Genomic DNA, 17,253 nt, shown 5'->3' with positions numbered 1-17,253 from the left:
CACTTGTGGTTAGTCATTACTTTTGGATACATATAATGCTGCCAATATGTTTTATTAGTAAGCGTTTATAGTGAGAGTCATGATGACAGATATTGGCCATTGACATAATGTTCCACTTTTTCCAACCAGACTTCGTGTACTTTACTGGGTACCTCCCTGTCGGCCTGTCCCTGCTGGCATTCATGGAATAATCGTGTCACGTAGGGGTGGGTTTCCCTTCAAATCAGATGCGCGCTGGATGAAACCATTGCCCCAAGAAGTGGATCAACTGTCAAAGAAAACTCTTCATGCTATCTAAAGATTTGCTTTCAGGTTCAAGAAATTAACATTTCTCTTGTGAAAGCAGCAACTTGATCACAATATATTTTTATTTTCTTTAGTTAGAAAGGTAATTCAATTATTGACACTGCATTTACTAACCCCCTCACGGAAGCAGAAAATGGGTAATTCCAAAAATGGCAGCGGTTTCTGGTAGTGTGAAGTGAAACTTTCCAAATATCGCTGATAAAACATAGCTATTCTTTAATCCATTTTGAGGATTATCGTCGAACAGATATTGAAGAAATTATTGTTGGACTACTGCTGTACCCGACACCAAACAACACGATCGAATGACGTTTATTTTTTGAGGATTTGGAGATCGCGAACGGTGGGCTTTCCTCAAAGTTGACGGTAGCAAGAGTGCCTTTCATTGAATGTGATCATAACGACTGTTGTTGTCATCTCTACACGGAACAACCCGTTAAGGCTAGCCAGCCCGTAAAATTACGTTGGATTCTTCTTTTACCGGCTATTTTCACTCAACCAGATTGCCTTGTTTCTATATTGGGGTCAGGGCTCCCGTGCCCGTTTTACGTCATCCATACATAGGTTGATGCCCGTCAATGTTGTGTGCCGTGTCGCAACGAATTTCTTGATTTGCTAGCAGTATAACGTAATTAATTTTGCTCGCTAACTTGCTTTATAATGTGATAGCCAGTCTGCGTGCTGTGGCTAACTATAGCTGGTTGACAACAGTATTAGTGTTGGTTAGCTGATGGCAAGCCGTCAATCAAGATAGCTAGGGTTCGTTCAGCAGGGCACAATGTTGTGGAACGTTACAAACATGCCTCTCTGACATGTAGAATAAGGAACCCCGACGACAGATATCAACAAGGGGTCAGCTCCCACTCAGCCCAGTCAAAGCTCTCTCTGTCCTGGGACCACACTGGTGGAACAAGCTTCCGCTTAATGTCAGGACAGCGGAGTCCCTGCCCATTTTCTGTAAATTTATTTGAAACCCTACCTCATCAAGAGTATCTTAAATAAGAAAACAATTCCCTGCAATTGTCTTTTTCTACTAGCACTGACTTTGTTTTATAACTACTTTATTGAGGGGAAAATGTACTTACTATGACTGTGGTGTGTTGTCTCACCTAACTATCTTAAGATAATTGTAAGTCTCTCTGGATAAGAGCATCCGCAAAATGACTAAAAATTTTAAAAAATGAATAGATCTATTGATATTTCTAACTGCAACGTTCCACAACGTTTGCCTACTGAATGTGGCCCATGTTTAACGACTAGGCAATGATGTAGCCAAGATAGCAAGCAGCTGAAGTAATTTAGGCCTGATCGGAATTTAGCTCGAGTCTGGTTTATCAAAGCCTAAAATGTATGTAGTAGACCTCGGCCAATAATCCGAGACATATCACATTTTAACACCGACCGTACCGATCACTTATCGCAGGCATTTTGCTGATACCGTTCATTACGATAAGTAGCCTATTCTAGAGGAATGTGAAGTTAGAAATTACATACGTTTGCTAATATGGCTGAATATAATGGGACAATTGATGGCTACAATCATTGAACTAGTAGTAGTTGAAAAGATAGTTTTAAATACAAACTGTGCTGCACAATGTTATAAACTTATTGTTCTATTCATCATAATCGCATCAATTCAGGCAATTTATTGCGATATGGATTTTTGTCCCCATCTCCCAAATCTAGAATGTAGTATCATGGCGGAACAATGCGATGTTAGTGCTCACATATAACTGTCAATTCTGTCTTGTATGATAACGCTAGATTATAGTCTAGAAAATGATTTTCCATTTAATATTTGATCAGCCTGCCTGTTCATTTCTCATTTTGTGTGGATCTATTTTGTATCCTGTCAGTTTCAAGTTTAAAAAAAATCTCAAATGATCTATGTTCAGTAAACTGTTGACATTTGACATTGACAGCTCACTTTTCCCTCCATCTGATTGACAGCGGTCCTGGCAAATCAATGGACAAGCTTCAGGACCTCAGCCAATCTGAGTTGGAGGATTTGCTGGACAATACAGAGCGGGTGGAGTCCATGGCATTGGAATCTGATGAGGTAAGCAATCACGTCTTTGCTTTGTCTCATTGTCTGTCTATTGTGTCTTATCATCTAGATTGAGATGTAGCCTGGTCCCAGATCTGTTTGTGCTCTAACCAACTTCTGTTGTCATTTATTATTGTCATACGCCATGTTAGGAATGACACTCGCCACAGGAGTTTGCAAGACGGCATTCAAAACCGATCTGGGACCAGGCTAGTCGAGATGCGCCGCTCTTACTGAAATGCCTCGTGTGTTTTGTAGCTGAGTAATGGGATAATGAATAGCCAAGCTTGTCTGTAGGCCTATCTCTGAGTTGAGACCTGGCTTTTTCTGCCGGGTCACACGACTTGGCTATTACTCAATGTAAGCCGTAGATGAATGATTGATCTGAGGATGGACATCTAGGACTCATCTCACTCTGACCAGTTGCAATGTCCAGGCTCATCCTGTCATCAGCGGTTTGTTTTGTTGTTTTTCTTTACAAGGTCATATTGACTCACTTCTCTTCCACCTTTGTCCGTAGGTCCAAAACACTAACCTTTTGAGGTTCATTTGTTTTTTGTCTTCACTCTTCACGTGGGGAGTTATGTTCGCTAGATGCAAAACGACCTGTTCCTGGCCAACTCGACTTGTTAGTTAAGCCGTGTTCATTTGCTGCTGTCTTGGCTAGCCAGGTCTGCCTAAAAAAAAAAATTTTTTTTTTTTTTAAAGACTCCTTATCTCCAGCAGGGGACTTCCTTGTTATAAATAAAGTTGAAAGTAAAAACATTGATAGAGAAAAACACATCAACAGGCGAACCTGTCCTTATCGTATTGTAAACGCTGTCCGTGTGCTAGCTTAGCATATAGCGTTGCCTCCCCGCACTACCCTCTGACTGGGCTTGAACCTCTCCCTCGCCAACGCCAGCTTGACAACGTGCGAACCAGTCGAGCTATAGCGAAGGATCCAATTGGATAGCACTGTTGGCAACATTTCGAGCTAGCGAGCTCGCGGCACGTTCTTATCTCCGTTACGGTAGCATGGCCGGGACACTGGTCTCAGAAGGGAGGACCTGGCAGCTTCTGTCAAACATAGACTGATACGTATTGCCATGATATACCAATCATAGAGTCACGTAGAGGAGGAGAGAGTAGTACCCTAAGCAGGACTTGAACCCAGGTCGCCTGACCCCAAGAAGAACGCACTATCCACAATCCCAATAACGTTATACCAAAGATCTTAACATGCTGATCAAGGCTAGGGTCGTTATGAGAATTAGCTAGCTATGTAAGTTGACGTCCGGTCACTACAATATCTGTTGTACGTCAAAAATACATTAAATATGATGTATTATTGACTCCTCTTCTTCCTCGTCTATAGATTCAGAACATCCAGCTGGAGAGGGAGATGGCACTGGCCTCCAACCGTAACCTGGCAGAACAGAACCTGGACATGAAGCCTCGTCTGGAGAGACAGAGGGAACATCTGGTGGAGAGATACTCTGAACTGGAGGGAGTCAGAGATACCTACAGACAACACTGTGACCAGAAAGGTGAGGGATGGAGGGAGTCATAGAGCCCCACAGACAACACTTGTGACCAGGGATGAGATGGGAGGTTATTGATGGATAATAGAGCGACAGATGAAGAAAAGCAACCTAATAGAGGAATAGAGAGAGAGGATATGGAAATAGAAATAACAAGATGGAGAGATGAGAGGGAGGGAGGGAGACACAGACAGATGGCAGATGTGGCGGGAACAGATTGTGGAGAGGGAGTTTGTAGTGTAGGGGTAGATGTTGTGTGGCCTGTTCAGATTCTGGACACTCAGTTTTCTCTACTAGTCAAACACAGTGTCTGTGTCCCAAAAGCGCTCTCTCACCTATATAGTGCACTACTTAGGTAGTATAGAGAATAGGGTGCCATTTGGTACTAAGCCTTGGTCTCTACTGGACAGACAGACAGACAGACAGACAGACAGACAGACAGACAGACAGACAGAGCCCCCCTCCAGGCTTCCAGATCTGGCCTGTGTGTCTGTCTGTCTGCCAGGGTCTCCCTGGATACCTTCGCATCAGCTCCCATTCCACTGCCGTCAGCACTTTGTCAGGAAGTAGAACAGGCCGTGTGATCTGTGTACATGTGCTCCTGCAGCCTTGTTTTGTAAGCTTTTCAAGAGAAACTGTGTTTGTGATGGTCTCCGTTTGCAGGGCTGGAGTTGGTGTCTGTTTTGAATGTGCGCACCTGTTGTAAAGTCTGCTATTATAGTTATGTCATGTGTTTTTCCTGAAGGTGATTAGGTCATATGGAATGCATTGTTATTTCACCCCTAAATCAGTCCTAGTGATTCACCTTGACTGGGTATTAACCTTTACTCAACCAGCATAATTGTGGGAGCTTGCCTTCAATGAGAAGTCTACCAGAGGTATTTGAAGATGCTTGAAAGTAGATTGTCCTGTTGCGTGTGTATCCATGTTTATCCAAATTTGAGCTTCATGGCTGAGCTTCATGAGATTACTTTGTTCTCATTTTTAAATGCGTTTAATAGGCTTGGGCGGTATCCAGATTTTCATACCATCCTTCTCTCGTCCTGGGATTTACGGTGTTACCTGCATGGCACAGAAGGGGGCGATAAGAACGCAATTACTGGAATGCTAACAAAATTAGCACAAACTAATGGTGAAATCAAATTGACGCTGTTAGCTAAATGCTGACAAGCTAATGGCAAAACGTGTTGTAAATCCAGCTCAAAGTTATACAAGCGTAGTTGGTAACTATCGAATGTAGTTTTTGGAGAGTGTGGACATTTATGAGAGAAATTGTTCAAATGGACCAAGTTGCGCTGCATGCTTTTCTGATGGAAGAGCAGCATGTGTACATGGAGCAGATGGGAGAAGAGCGGAGGACAAGGAAAAACTATTGTAGGAAGCACACGGGGGAAAAAATGTCAAACATTTAGTCGTGAATTGCGTACAATTGTAACTTCATCACCTCTTGTGTGCCACATAACTGAGATTCGCCTATAGATATCGAACTCTAACGACTCACTAGCTCGCTTTCTCCCGTTGTGCTATATACAGTGAGGCAAAAAAGTATTTAGTCAGCCAAGAATTGTACACGTTCTCCCACTTAAAAAGATGAGAGGCCTGTAATTTTCATCATAGGTACACTTCAACTATGATAGACAAAATGAGAAAAAAAATCCAGAAAATCACATTGTAGGATTTTTAATGAATTTATTTGCAAATTATGATGGAAAATAAATATTTGGTCAATAACAAAAGTTTATCTCAATACAATACTGGTTATATACCCTTTGTTGGCAATGACAGAGGTCAAACGTTTTCTGTAAGTCTTCGCAAGGTTTTCACACACTGTTGCTGGTATTTTGGCCCATTCCTCCATGCAGATCTCCTCTAGAGCAGTGATGTTTTTGGGCTGTTGCTGGGCAACACAGACTTTCAACTCCCTCCAAAGGTTTTCTATGGGGTTGAGATCTGGAGACTGGCTAAGCCACTCCAGGACCTTGAAATGCTTCTTACGAAGCCACTCCTTCGTTGCCCGGGCAGTGTGTTTGGGATCATTGTCATGCTGAAAGACCCAGCCACGTTTCATCTTCAATGCCCTTGCTGATGGAAGGAGGTTTTCACTCAAAATCTCACGATACATGGCCCCATTCATTCTTTCCTTTACACGGATCAGTCGCCCTGGTCCCTTTGCATAAAAACAGCCCCAAAGCATGATGTTTCCACCCCCATGCTTCACAGTAGGTATGGTGTTCTTTGGATGCAACTCAGCATTCTTTGTCCTCCAAACACGACGAGTTGAGTTTTTACCAACAAGTTATATATTGATTTCATCTGACCATATGACATTCTCCCAATCTTCTTCTGGATCATCCAAATGCTCTCTAGCAGACTTCAGACGGGCCTGGACATGTACTGGCTTAAGCAGGGGGACACGTCTGGCACTGCAGGATTTGAGTCCCTGGCGGCGTAGTGTGTTACTGATCGTAGGCTTTGTTACTTTGGTCCCAGCTCTCTGCAGGTCATTCACTTGGTCCCCCCGTGTGGTTCTGGGATTTTTGTTCACTGTTCTTGTGATCATTTTGGCCCCATGGGGTGAGATCTTGCGTGGAGCCCCAGATCGAGGGAGATTATCAGTGGTCTTGTATGTCTTCCATTTCTTAATAATTGCTCCCACAGTTGATTTCTTCAAACCAAGCTGCTTACCTATTGCATATTCAGTCTTCCCAGCCTGGTGCAGGTCTACAATTTTGTTTCTGGTGTCCTTTGACAGCTCTTTGGTCTTGGCCATAGTGGAGTTTGGAGTGTGACTGTTTGAGGTTGTGGACAGGTGTCTTTTATACTGATAACAAGTTCAGGTGCCATTAATACAGGTAACAAGTGGAGGACAGAGGAGCCTCTTAAAGAAGAAGTTACAGGTCTGTGAGAGCCAGAAATCTTGCTTGTTTGTAGGTGACCAAATTCTTATTTTCCACCATATTTTGCAAATAAATTCATTAACAATCCTACAATGTGATTTTCTTGTTTTTTTTTTCTCATTTTGTCTGTCATAGTTGAAGTGTACCTATGAGGCCTCTCTTATCTTTTTAAGTGGGAGAACTTGCACAATTGGTGGCTGACTAAATACTTTTTTGCCCCACTGTATGTAGCACAACGGGAGAAACAAACACGTGACTGGCTGAACTGTTCTGGGGAACTACGCTTCATAATGTAAAATAAGGTGACAGGTGAAATGAAGAACGCAATCAGCTTTATCTCCTAACGTATTGCACAAGTTGACTGCAGGTATTTACTTTTAAAAAAAACATAAAATACATAGTTTTGATGGTATAAAAAAAATATATATTTAAAAGGTTTTCCAAATAGCCCGGTGTACGGCATACACAGTATACCGCCCAAGCCTAGTGATTAATAACAGGCGTGAAGCATTGTGATGTCGGAGTCTACTGGGACTTTAGAAGCTTGGCGTGACATTGGCGTGTGGGAGGTGTTTATTTCTGCCCCCTCTTTTATTCTCTTGCTCTCCCTCTCTTTCATTCTCTGCTTCACCCCCCCCCCCCCCCAGATGGCATCATGGGGCAGGCATCACCGGAGGGGTTGTTCTCCAGACTTCAGACAGAGGGCGCCAGCACAGAGACTGAGTCAGAGGTGAGAGGTCGCGGCGACACACTTCTCAGGCGGACAATGAAACCGACGGATGATATTGATGACGAGTATGGGAGATGTGTATCCGTCCTAAAAACCGACGACGACAAAATGGTCAACTCATCTCTTACTCTATTCAACGCCGTACAGAGGACCAGCAGTTCCAATAAGACGATGATAATAAATGAATAATACATGTTCAGACGTTGTCAATAAAGTGTGTCTGTATTTACCCACATCCCTCTCTCCCCTTTTAACTCTCGCTCTGTCTCTCTTTCTCTCTCTTCCATCGCTCTCTCCGTCAGTCTCTGGCAGATGAGTTTCTGGACGGCCAGCTGTCTCTGGACTCGTTCCTCGACCGTTTCCTCTCCCTCCGCTCCCTCGCTCACAAAAGACGGGTGCGGATAGAGAAACTGCAGGACATCCTGCGGCAGAAGAAGGAGACCGCCGCGGGCGACGCCTCCGCCGGCTCCGTGACGTCACAAACGAGCGCCAATCAAGACCCAGCGACGACACAGTCATCGCCATGGAATCATCATCCTCAGCAACAACAACCGCAGCAGAATTCCAATCCCAACAACCACGCTGGTTTCCAAAACGGCCCCGGTTCCGCCCTACCTTACACCCCTTACCCCGTCTCCTCTCCTAACCCGACAGCCACCTCTGCAGTATCAGGCCCAGTCCCGTCCATTCCCCCAGGTCAATTTCCACCCTACCCCAGCCCCGGCTCACATTTCATCTCAGCGGCGGGCTACTCAGCCCGTCCTGCTTTTGGGCCTCCGGCCACTGCCTGCCCATACCCCACCCAGCCAACGTTCCCTGGTGTCCCCGGCTCAGGGTCTGCTTTCGGGCAATACAGTGCCCCCAACACCGCCCCCTACCCCTCTGCGTACACCTACGGTGGGGTTGGGGGGTATAGCTACCCCACGGGCCCTGCTCTGCCCAACTCTCAGTCTCCCACAGGCAGGCCTCAGTACAGGCCCGGGTTTGGAGTGCCACAGCCCTACTCCTGAACCTCCCTCTGCTCTCACCCCATCACTCCTCTCCCACCACACATTCTCCAGTCTCTCTCATTCACTCTTTTTTTTCTGACTCTTTACCTCTCTCTCTCTCCCTTGATCTGCCCCTCTCTCGCTCTCTCTCTCGATCTGCCTCTTCTCCTCCCCCTCCCCTCCTGTCATTCACGTGCATAACTGTCTCAGGACCTCCCCTTGTGCTCCAATGTGTTAGAAACACTCTCCCATTAGCTGTCGGCCCCTTCTCTCTCTCTCTCTCTCTCTCTCCTCTCTCCTCCTATTGGCTGTCAGCCTTTTTACTCTGCTCCTTCCCTTTGTGGAATACTGAGCCAATCAAAAAAGACCTTGGCCATGTACGTTTCAGATAGAAATGGAGCTGACGTGACTCTTTATTCGACATGTCAGAGAGCCATGTTTTACATAAAATATATCTACACATCATGTATTCCTTATCAATGGTTTCACCCTGTAGCACAAGTCCATTGTGGCACTGTGTTCGGTATATGCATTAGAGTACATTTGACTTGTTCTAACACCCATATCATTCTACACCGATGTCAGATTACATGTGTTGATCATATTCGTTCGTATATGATGATAACTTAATACCCACCCGAACCAAAATGTTTTCCAGGTGCAGTTTTGTTCAGGAATTCTGTTCTGTAAACTCTTTCTTGCTCTTCGTTCTGGTTAGAAAGTACTTAAGACAATACTAAAGAAGGAAAATCCTAGGAAGTCATAGCTACTGTAGGATCTGACCATGTAATTGTATTCATTATGATCTAAAAGGCTAAACTGATCCAATATCGGCACTCTTAGTCTGAGAGGCTTTATGAATGCGGGCCCTGATCAGTGGTCCTTTTGGAGACTTCAATAACCCTGTCTCCTTTCTTATTCACCTGGCTGTGCATGTATGATGTTTGTTTCTTAGCCAAATCTGGACATCTTTACAGGTGGAGGATCTTAATCTGACCAGTTTTTCACAGCAGGAAAATAATCCTGCAGCAAAAGGATGTGATTTATTGCGTGGATAATAATTCATGGAGGTTTTTTTTAAGGGTTGATTTTTTAAAAATGTCAAAAATTGGGCGAATCAAGTCTGAAGTTAAAAGTTTGTAAATAATTTTTTCAACCTTGAATACACTACAAGTTTGCATTTTCTGCTGTGCAGGGTGATCAAATTAAGATCCTACATCTGTATGTCCTACAAGTTTAGCTTCCAAGTCTTTTCTTTCTTGGCAGAATGTTTTGGTTGGTTGTTTAGGTATTGTGATGCCTATTGACAATGATGTCGTTGTTTACAGAATCATATCTGTATTCTGTCGAGGATCATGCCTGTTTCTCTGGTATCTCCGTTTTTCTCTCCCTCCCACACGCTATAACTTCACACTCCGTTTCGTCCCCCGTCCCTGAGGGCTGACTTGGCGTTAAACTCACCTCTCGTCTTTCTCTCCTTCCCTCTCAACTCGCTCTCTCTTTCGCCCTCTCCCTCCTTCTCCAACATCTGCCTGTTGACATGAACTGATGCTTGACAATGATTGCAAATGAGGAAATTGTTTTTCTGTAAGTTCACTTCCAGTGAGAATATGTGATTTGTATAAATGATTAAAGAGATGTTGTTGATAACAAGGGACTAATGGTCTGCACCCAAAATGGAACCCTATTCCCTTAGGCCTCTGGTCAAAAGTAGTGCACTATATAGGGGAAGTGGGTGCCATTTGGGACTGATTTGCCTGCACAGGATGAGAGAGCTGTGACGGGGTACTACAATGATTCATATCGCCTTCATGACGGCTCATACAGCATTCATAGACACTTATGTCATCTTAGTCATGAGAACCCTAGTGGTCTTAAACTGAGTGTTACTACATTGGTTGTCATCACGCTCTATGAAGGCGTTATGTAGCTCCTATATAGGGCCTCTTCATCAGGTTAACTGGTTGGAATGACTGGTCTACGACCAGGGGGCAGTGTCTTACTGGTATTATCACACTACCACTGTTCCAAATAGCACCCTACCCCCTACTGAATGCACTACTTTTGACCAGAGCCCTATGGGCAGGGAATATGGTTCTGTTTGGGACGTGACTAAAAGAAGGAAAAGATGAGTCAGAAATGTAGAAGTCCAACGGAGATACGCAGCATTAATAAGGGGGAAATAAAAATACAAGCTTGGAGCTTGTTTTAAGTTTCTTATTTTTTGTGTGAATATTATTAAACACTGAACTTGATCTAAGAGCTGTGTTCTGACTCGTAATTAGAAAAATATATTTTCTTTTTCATCTACTTATCTTTTTTATTTTCTCTCGTGTCGGGAGAAAATAAAAATACCACGGTAGCTGCCTCATGCGGGGCGAAAGTTAGTTTTGACTGTTCTTACTCCAATTGCATCAAGGACGATTCAAGTCGGATAGAACTTGAGTTTCGTTGATTTGATCTGAAATGTGTGTGCTTTGCTTGTGTTGTCTCAAGCAGAGCTTTACTATCAGGTCTTCCTTCCCGCTCTCTGGTTGTGATGATCTTTTTCTGATGTGGGCTGAGAAGACCGACCCAGGGAGATGACACAGAAGAGAGAGCGACGGACCCCTGGGGGAAAGGAGGGCACTGGAGGAAAAACTCCCACATAACCTAGCAAATATTCCACCCCAGTGATTATTGTGATCAATCAATTGTTGTGGAATGATTTCTGTAGCCTATAATACATGTGAAGTCAGTTAAAGTGTAGTAGTCACTAATCTACCAAACGGTACAGTAGGTGCATGTAGGCTTAATGGTACAGTTACTGATAGACAAACGAAGAATACATTTCATCTCAAATCCATACTGTTAACAGAACGGTTTATACAATTTGAGAATTCATATATTTTTTTTTGTCAAAACAACTGGCTGTGCGGAGAAAGCGGGATGGTCCTAAATTGCTTCGTATATTCAAAGTACGGAGAGAAGTGTCTCATAGAGAGAGAAAGGGGGTGGAGGATCATTTTTACGGGGCTTTCTACACATATACGGCTCGGTAAACCAGATACTAAAGATGAGAGAAAACGAGAGCGATAGAGGGTGGGAGTGGACGGGTGTGAACGAACAGAAAAGTTGAGTAATGGTTGAATTAAGAAAAGAAAAGTAAACATGAATTAAGTACAGCGCCTCCAGGAAGTATTCATAACCCCATTACTTTTTCCATTTTTTTTTTGTTACAGACAGAAATGTAAATGGATAACATTTTTGACTTTTTTTTTCACTAGCCTACACACAATACCCCATAATGTAAAAATAGAATAATGTTTTTCTTTTGGGGGGGACGACGACAATTAGTTAAAAATGTAAAAAATCTGAAATGTCTTGTGTCAATAAATATTCAACCCCTTTGTTATGACAAACAAGTTCAGGAGTAAAAATGTTCTTAGCAATTCGCATGGGTTGCACTGACTCATGTCTTTGACATGATTTTTGAATTACTACTTAATCTCTGTCCCCCACACATTCAATTATCGGGCAGTGAATTTCAAACACATATTCAACCACAAAGACCAAGGAGGTATTCCAATGCCTCGCAAAGCAGGGCACCTATTGGTAGATGGGTAAAAAAAATATAATTAAAAGCAGACACGGAATATCCCTTTGAGCATGGTGAAGTTATTAATTACACTTTGGATGGTGTATCAACACACTGAGTCACTACACAGATACAGGCGTCCTTCATAACTCAGTTACAGGGTTGAATGTCGGTGATAGGTGAAAACTGATGATGGATTAACATTGTAGTTGCTCTACAATACTAACTTAATTGATAGAGTGAAAAGAAGGAAGCCTGTACAGAATACAAATAGTTCAAAACTAAAGTACTATTGAAAAAATAAAAATGGCAAAGCAATTCACTTTTTGTCCTGAATACAAAGTGTTATGTTTGGAGCAAATCCAGTACAACACATTACTGAGTACCACTCCCCATATTTTCAAGCATAGTGGTGGCTGCATCGTATTATGGGTATGCTTGTTAAGGACTGGGGAGTTTTTCAGGATAAAAAATAAACGGAATAGAGCTAAGCACAGGCAAAATCCTAGAGGAAAACCTGATTCAGTCTGCTTTTCACCAGACACTGGGAGATGAATTCACCTTTCATCAGGACAATAACCTAAAAACACAAGGCCAAATCTACACTAGAGTTGTTTTACCAAGAAGACAGTGAATGTTCCTGAGTGACCGTTACAGTTTTCACTTAAATCTACTTGAAGATCTATGGCACGACCTGAAAACGGTTGTCTAGCAATGATCAACAACCAAGTAGACAGCTTGAAGAATTTTGAAAATAATAATGGGCAAATGTTTCACAAACAAGGTGTGGAAAGCTCTTAGAGACTTACCCAGAAAGACTCTCAGCTGTAATCGCTGCCAAAGGTGCTTTATACAAAGTATTGACTCAGGTGTGTGAATATTATGTGAATTTTTGTATTTAATTTTCAATAAATTAAATACAATAAAACCAAACAATTCTCACTTTGTCCGTATAGGGTATTTTGTGTAGATGGCTGAAAAGTCATCCGTTTATAATTTCTGCTGTAACACAACAAAATGTGAAACAAGTCAAGGGGTGTAAATACTTTCTGAAGGCACTGTAGGATAATAAACAATATAATAATAATATGGTTATTAAATAGAATATTAGGTAAGATAATATGGTCATTTAGCAGAGGCTTTAATCCACAGCTAATGTATGAAGTTACAGTTCAAAAGTAAGGTTGTACACAACAATATCAACAAACAGATTTATAATATCTCTTTAAATTCTCTAAATTCCCAAGCAATAATTAATTAATACATAGTGTTCGGGTAACTGCCAAATTAAAGGAAACACTTGAGTAAATGAGGGAATTACAAAGCATATTGAAAGCAGGTGCTTCCACACAGGATGCTTCTTGAGTATTATAAGCAGTTAAAATCCTATCATGCTTAGCGTCATTTATTAAAATGCCCAGTTGCCCAAATATTTTGGCTACCATGGCTAGAAGAATAGATCTCAGGGACTTTGAAAAAGAGGGGTCACAAAGAAGCATGGGGGGGGGGGGTTTAAAGTGTGTGTGTGTCAGTCACTCACCAGATCTCAACCCAATTGAACACTTATGGGAGATTCTGGAGTGGTGCCCGAGACAGCATTTTCCACCACCATCAACAAAACACAGAATGATGGAATTTATGGTCTAAGGATGGTGTCGCATCCCTCCAGGTCCAGACAGAATCTATGCCAAGGTGCGTTGAATTAACCCTATTAACCCTTTATGTGGGTGTTTCCTTCATTTTGGCAGTTACCTGTAGATGAGGCCCACACAGGAATCCAACTCATAATAGGGATCTTGCTGCAAACAACTGGTGTACCTGGCAGTGGTGTGTACCATGACCTATTGGAGAACACATACACACAAGCGCCCAAAAACACACGGACGTGAAAGCACACACACACACACACACACACACACACACACACACACACACACACACACACACACACACACACACACACACACACACACACACACACACACACACACACACACACACACACACACACACACACACACACAAACACACACAGGCACACACACAGGCACACAAACACACACTTCACTGTTGGAAGGTGTGTGAAAAATCAGGCTCGTGATTGACTCAATCAAAATGTTTAAATCTGAAAGATTCACATGTTTCTTTCCGCCCTCTCCCTCCCACTTATCCTCCACTCTTCTTCATGTCCTTTCACTTCTTTTCTTTTCTTTCTCTCTCTCTCTTCTTGTAACTGTCTTTGAAGTGAGGAAGTTTGCAGAAGCTCTTGCAGACAGAAAGCAGCAAACGCCAAAGATGAAGAGAAGGCTGTATGGATAGAAAAAGAGAGGGTGGGGAGAAAGGAGAGCGACGAGTTTAGACTTCTGCACCGTTTCCTCTCTCTTCAGTCTTTCTGTCATTTTTTTTTTTGCGCGCGTTGTCTCTCTTCTCTTCTTCTCTCCCCAGTTTTTCTCAACCTGTTCATCTCCAGTATGGATGGAAGGCTAGTTCTTACCATCCTGGTCCTGTGTGTCGAGAATGTTGGTAAGTCTTTATTTAAATGCAGTCCTGTGTTTTCTGAGTGAGTCCATTACTATACAACAATGTTCTCATGTTCTGATGTGCTATAGTGACAATGACAGTTGAACTTGAAACAGCAGAATTGTAGTCATTTGTTGCGTCCAAAATGACTCCCTATTGCCTCTCAGAGAGGGGCAGTATTTCTGTTACATGTATTTGAAATACACATTTCAATTACTTCTGAGTTTTAAAAAAATGTGTATTACACTGGGCTAAACTCCAATGTGTTTTCTAACAAGATACTTTCGAGAGCTTGTAATTTGTATTTTTGAAATACTTTTGGATACAATTTGATTTATATTTAGCGGTACATCATTTTTGCCCCCCTTTCTCCCTGCATTGGCTCCCTGCAGGTGCTCTTAGTCCACCATAGTGCCATCAATCTTCTGATCAGAAGATTGATGGCACTATGGTGGACTAAGAGCATCTGCTAGATTCATTAAATATACATGTCAAATTGTACAATTGCAAAGGATGCTGAGTATTATTATAATGAAGTCCAACCCAAAACAAGGCCAATAATAATACCAGGTGTACTTTGCAGTTCATTTTGTTATGTTCATTTTCACACATTTATTTACATGTTGGTGATTGAGCAGACACCCTTATACAGAGTGACTTACAGTCAGTACATGCAACTAAAGTAGATAAACAGCAACATATCAAAGGAAATAAATGTGTATGATGCTTACTTACGGGTCCTTTTCCGACAAGGCAGAGTTAAAGATTTTTCCCCCCATCAATCTACACACAAATATCACGTTTACATAAGTATTCAGACCCTTTACGCAGTACTTTGTCGAAGCACATTTGGCAGTGATTACAGCCTCAAGTCTTCTTGGGTATGACGCTACGAGCTTGGCACACCTGTATTTGGGGGGGGGTTTCTCACATTCTTGCCTGAAGATCCTCTCAAGCGCTGTCAGGTTGGATGGAGAGCGTTGCTGCACAGCTATTTTCAGGTCTCTCCATAGATCTTCAATCGGGATCAAGTCTGGGCTTTGGCTAGGCCGCTCAAAGACATTCGGGGACTGAACCACTCCTGCGTTGTCTTGGCTGTGTGTTTAGGGTCGTTGTTCTGTTGGAAGATGAACCTTCGCCCCGGTCGGAGGTCCTGAGGGCTCTGGAGCAGGTTTTTATCAAGGATCTTTCTGTTCTTTGATCCGTTCATCTTTCCCTCGATCCTGACTAGTCTCCCAGTCCCTACATTTGCAAACATTTCTAAAAAACCTGTTTTCGCTTTGTCATTATGGAATATTGTGTGTAGATTGATGAGGCTTTTCATTTATTTAATCCATTTTAGAATAGGGCTGTAACGTAGCAAAATGTGGAAAAAAGGAAAGGGTCTGAATACATCCGTATGCACTGTAACTACGTACATACAGGTAGAGTGACTAGGCAACAGGATCGCAGTCACGTAAAACATTTCTGTAACTGTCACTGAGAATGCTGTTACTGTTCATGCCGGCTACTTGCAAATGTATTTCTGTATTTGAAAATAAAAAGTATGTGTATTTTAATGAAATACTTTCTCAAAACACAAGTATTTTGCAGTTTATTTTGATACATTGATGTTTATGGTATTCCTTTTTATTGTATTTTGTCATTTTTGCCCATCCCTGTTCCCTATGGTAACAACTGGGGTAAACCTTTGAATATCATCCATTGATCTGATAATTACCCTTATGACCTCCTCTCTCGGTAGAGGGTGATCATTTCTGCTTCCTTAATGTGTTGGATTCATTGTTAGATTAGAGAGGTTTAGTCTAATCCAGGCCAGTTTTAGTCCTCACTGCAGGCGGCCAAACATTGCCCGTTAGTCTTTTGAAAAACTGCCGCTGTGATTAGTGACTACCGCATGACATGTAATATTGATTTTAAAACATCTAAAAAAATATTTTTGGTAAATATAGATTCCAAGATACCAATTTACTTTCTCTGCTGTTGTTTCCGTGGTATGACGCATCCCCTCTCTCTCTCTCTCTCTCTCTCTCTCTCTCTCTCTCTCTCTCTCTCTCTCTCTCTCTCTCTCTCTCTCTCTCTCTCTCTCTCTCTCTCTCTCTCTCTCTCTCTCTCTCTCTCTCTCTCATATATAGTAACCTTTGAAAACACGACATCCACCTCCCAACCTCTCACACCATCCAACTCCACTCCTGCTAACCCCGCTCCCACCACTTCCTGTGCGTGTAATATCTCCACTTCCTGTTCCCCTCCGACCAAGCCAGAGTCTCCGCCACCTGCGCTGGGTGTTGTCAAGATCAACTGGCAAGTAAAGTCCTGTAAGGGGGACATACACCTGTCTCTCCTCTTGTCCTATTCCTTACCACTCTGCTTTAACAGTTGGGCCAATCTTAGCCTTGAACTGGCAGAATCGTGTGAGAGGAAGGGCTGCGGGGGCTCCGCAAAGTGGACTGAGAACCTTGCTAGCTCTGAGGGTTACCAGATCGATGGGGATGGAAGGGTTACCAATAACTCCTGTACAACACTGAGGATCCAATGCGAAGGTGATTCCTGTATGTTTGTGCGTCCTTTCTGTATATATTCCCCTAAGTGACTGACCGCGGGTTGAAATGCCACACACGCATACAAGTACATGTCTTTGTAAATACATTTTGTATATATTTT

At 42.6% G+C, this 17,253-nt stretch overlaps 2 protein-coding genes across 4 annotated transcripts in view; both read left to right on the top strand.

Moving 5' to 3' along the window:
* Positions 1-192: 192 nt before the first annotated feature.
* LOC124012912 (vacuolar protein sorting-associated protein 37C-like) lies at positions 193-10,752 on the top strand. 3 transcript variants are annotated; one of them, XM_046326967.1, is made up of 5 exons: positions 193-312; positions 2,257-2,365; positions 3,711-3,882; positions 7,421-7,503; positions 7,806-10,752. In XM_046326967.1, the coding sequence occupies exons 2-5, from the start codon at positions 2,273-2,275 to the stop codon at positions 8,511-8,513; spliced, it is 1,056 nt and encodes a 351-aa protein (XP_046182923.1). In that variant the 5' UTR covers positions 193-312; positions 2,257-2,272; the 3' UTR covers positions 8,514-10,752. The 3 variants fall into 3 exon arrangements, with proteins under 3 accessions (XP_046182923.1, XP_046182921.1, XP_046182922.1); XM_046326965.1 differs by lacking the exon at positions 193-312 and adding an exon at positions 430-649; XM_046326966.1 differs by lacking the exon at positions 193-312 and adding an exon at positions 430-672.
* A 3,391-nt stretch (positions 10,753-14,143) lies between these two features.
* LOC124013018 (T-cell surface glycoprotein CD5-like) overlaps positions 14,144-17,253 on the top strand; it is a 4,913-nt gene continuing 1,803 nt past the window's right edge. The window contains exons 1-2 of the mRNA XM_046327123.1: positions 14,144-14,592; positions 16,725-17,132. Of these exons, the coding sequence (XP_046183079.1) occupies positions 14,541-14,592; positions 16,725-17,132 (460 nt within the window). The 5' untranslated portion in view covers positions 14,144-14,540. The remainder of the gene's footprint in view (positions 14,593-16,724; positions 17,133-17,253) is intronic.

The sequence above is a fragment of the Oncorhynchus gorbuscha genome, linkage group LG24 (assembly GCF_021184085.1).
Source record: "Oncorhynchus gorbuscha isolate QuinsamMale2020 ecotype Even-year linkage group LG24, OgorEven_v1.0, whole genome shotgun sequence".
Classification (NCBI taxonomy): domain Eukaryota; kingdom Metazoa; phylum Chordata; class Actinopteri; order Salmoniformes; family Salmonidae; genus Oncorhynchus; species Oncorhynchus gorbuscha.
Note: the sequence above shows the minus strand (reverse complement) of the source record. Positions and strands in the feature narration are given on the sequence as shown.